At 31.2% G+C, this 2,785-nt stretch overlaps 1 protein-coding gene across 1 annotated transcript in view; it reads left to right on the top strand.

Moving 5' to 3' along the window:
• LOC107645107 (zinc finger MYM-type protein 1-like) overlaps positions 1-2,515 on the top strand; it is a 3,220-nt gene extending 705 nt beyond the window's left edge. Inside the window, exons 2-3 of the mRNA XM_016349119.1 lie at positions 1,005-1,942; positions 2,042-2,515. Coding sequence (XP_016204605.1) covers positions 1,005-1,942; positions 2,042-2,515 — 1,412 coding nt within the window. The remainder of the gene's footprint in view (positions 1-1,004; positions 1,943-2,041) is intronic.

Here is a 2,785-nt window from a genome sequence, read left to right as displayed (position 1 = left end):
GAAACTTGAAGTGAGGGCAAAACTCAATAGAGTTATTTTTGGTGGGACTTGGAACAAAAAATAATCAGGTAAATTAATAATTTTATTTTTGGTTATTATATATTTGTGTTTCTAAAACTATTTGTTATTACTCAATAGGTTTAATATTTTTTTAAAATAACATATATGCAATTATTTTTGTTTTTTTTTTTGTTAGATAGTTCAAGTTAAGTTAACAATGTCAAAGATGAAAACAATTCACTCATTTTTCAAGAGAAAAGAGAGAATATATGATGAACAAAATTCAGCTTCAGATTCTTTGAGTAATGTTCAAAATATTATTGAACAACCTAAGATACAACCTGTGACACAACTTGTTGAGCAAGATATTCAACCCCTACTTCCAAAATAACAAGGACTGAAATAGATCAAGTTAGTATTGATACATTGATGCGTGATCCCGGAAAGCGTCCGCAAATTTGGAATTATCCTATCAATCAACAAGATGAAATCCGTAGAGCATACATAAAGTTTGGACCATATCAATTTATTATGGATGAGTACCCTCTTTCTGGTCTAGAAAGTCATCCTCGTCGTTTCAAAACTCATTGGTTTAAGAGTTTTTCTTGACTAGAATATTTTCCAGAAGTGGATGCTGCATTTTGTCTTCCATGTTATTTATTTTCTAGAAAATCAAGTCCATTCACATCAGGAGAATTTCGCAATTGGAAAAAAGTGAATAATGGAAAGGATTGTGTATTTTTATCTCATGTGGGTAAATCTCTTAATTCTCCTCACAATATTGCTGTTAAGTCTTGTAAAGATTTGCTTAATCAATTATGTCACATTGACAAAGTATTGGCTACGCAAAGCTCACAACAAGTTTTAAGCAATAGATTGCGTCTTAAAGCCTCTATTGATACTGTTAGATGGTTAACATTTCAAGCTTGTGCTTTTAGGGGACATGACGAGAGTCATGAGTCTCAGAATCGAGAAAATTTTTTTTGAAATGTTAAAATTATTAGCTTCTTACAATAAAGAAGTGGATGCAGTTGTCTTGGAGAATGCTCCTCAAAATGCAATATACACATCACCTTCTATTCAAAAGGAAATTCTACATGTTTTTGCTAGAAAGGTGCAAAATGAAATTCGCAATGAGATTGGTAATGTAAAATTTTGTTTGATTGTTGATGAAGCTAGAGATGAATCTAAAAGAGAACAAATGGCACTTGTTGTTAGATTTGTTGATAAGCATGGATTTGTCAAAGAAAGGCTAATAGATGTTGTTCATGTCAAAGATACTACTTCTGCTACTCTAAAACAAAAGATTTGTTCTGCATTATCCCATCACAATCTCAACATTCAAAATGCTCGAGGTCAAGAGTATAACGGGGCTAGTAATATGCGTGGAGAGTGGAAAGGGTTACAAGCTTTAATTATTCAAGAATGTCCTTATGCATTTTATGTTCATTGCTTTGCTCATCAATTACAGCTAGTTCTTGTTGCTGCGGCTAAAGAAGTTGTTGATGTTCATGCTTTTTTCCAAAGTTTGAGTAATATTATCAATGTTGTGTGCTCTTCTTGCAAATGCAATGATGAATTACGATCTGTTTATGCAACTGAAATTTCCCATTTAGTTGCAACTAATCAAATTGAAACAGGAAGGGGAGCAAATCAAATTGGCACATTAAAAAGATCAGGAGATACCAGGTGGAACTCTCACTTCAACTCAATTTGTAGCCTTTTACGTATGTTTGGAGCAACAACTTCAGTGCTGGAAGATTTGGCTACTAATGGATCTACATATTCTCAACGTGGTGATGCTACTTATGCTCTTAAATCTTTATTATCATTTGATTTTATTTTCATTTTGCATATGATGAAAGAAATCATGGGAATCACTGATAAACTTTGTCAAGCATTACAACAAAAATCTCAAGACATTTTGAATGCTATGCATCTGGTTTCTAGTACAAAGTCATTAATTCAACAGTTAAGAGATAGTAGTTGAAGAGCACTTTTGGAGAAAGTTAGTTCTTTCTGCAATGATCATGCTATTCAGATACCTGATATGGGTGCTTCTTTTAGTGACATAATTCGGTCTCGTCGTAAAAAGGATGTTGTCACTGTTGAACAGCACTACTGCGTTGATATTTTTACTAGCGTGATAGATTTTCAATTGAAAGAGCTAAATAGTAGATTTAGTGAGCAAGCAACCAATCTCCTCATATTGAGTACATCTTTGGATCCTAAAGATGTTTTTAAGTTATTCAGTGTTTGCAACATATGCAATCTTGCAAAGAATTTCTATTCTTTAGATTTTTCTGAGCAAGAAAAGATTCAATTGGATTATGAGTTACAACATTATGAACTTGATACAAGGCTTCGAAACAAGATGGAAGATGAATTTTTAGCAGATTATATGATTGTATATATTGAAAAGGAGATTGCTTCAAAATTCATTTCAGAGATGATAATTGATGATTTTAGTTCCATGAAGCATCGTCGAACAAGTTTAAAAATACCAAAATCTTAAAGTATGTAGTTGAACATTGACTTTTATATAATATAATTACTCTTTTGATATATATGCTACAAATCATATTTTGTTATATTTTATATTTAATTGACCCCCTCTTATGAAATTTCTGGTTCTGCCACTGATGTTCATATTAACTTATTACACTCAAATTTATTATTATAACTGACTTTTACTCCATAATAACACTATCAGTATAATAACAGTATCATGTAAACATATAACTATCTCAATAATAATAATAATTATTAAAAAAATAAAAAAAAA

Source organism: Arachis ipaensis, chromosome B01 (genome assembly GCF_000816755.2).
Source record: "Arachis ipaensis cultivar K30076 chromosome B01, Araip1.1, whole genome shotgun sequence".
Taxonomy (NCBI): Eukaryota; Viridiplantae; Streptophyta; class Magnoliopsida; order Fabales; family Fabaceae; genus Arachis; species Arachis ipaensis.
Note: the sequence above shows the minus strand (reverse complement) of the source record. Positions and strands in the feature narration are given on the sequence as shown.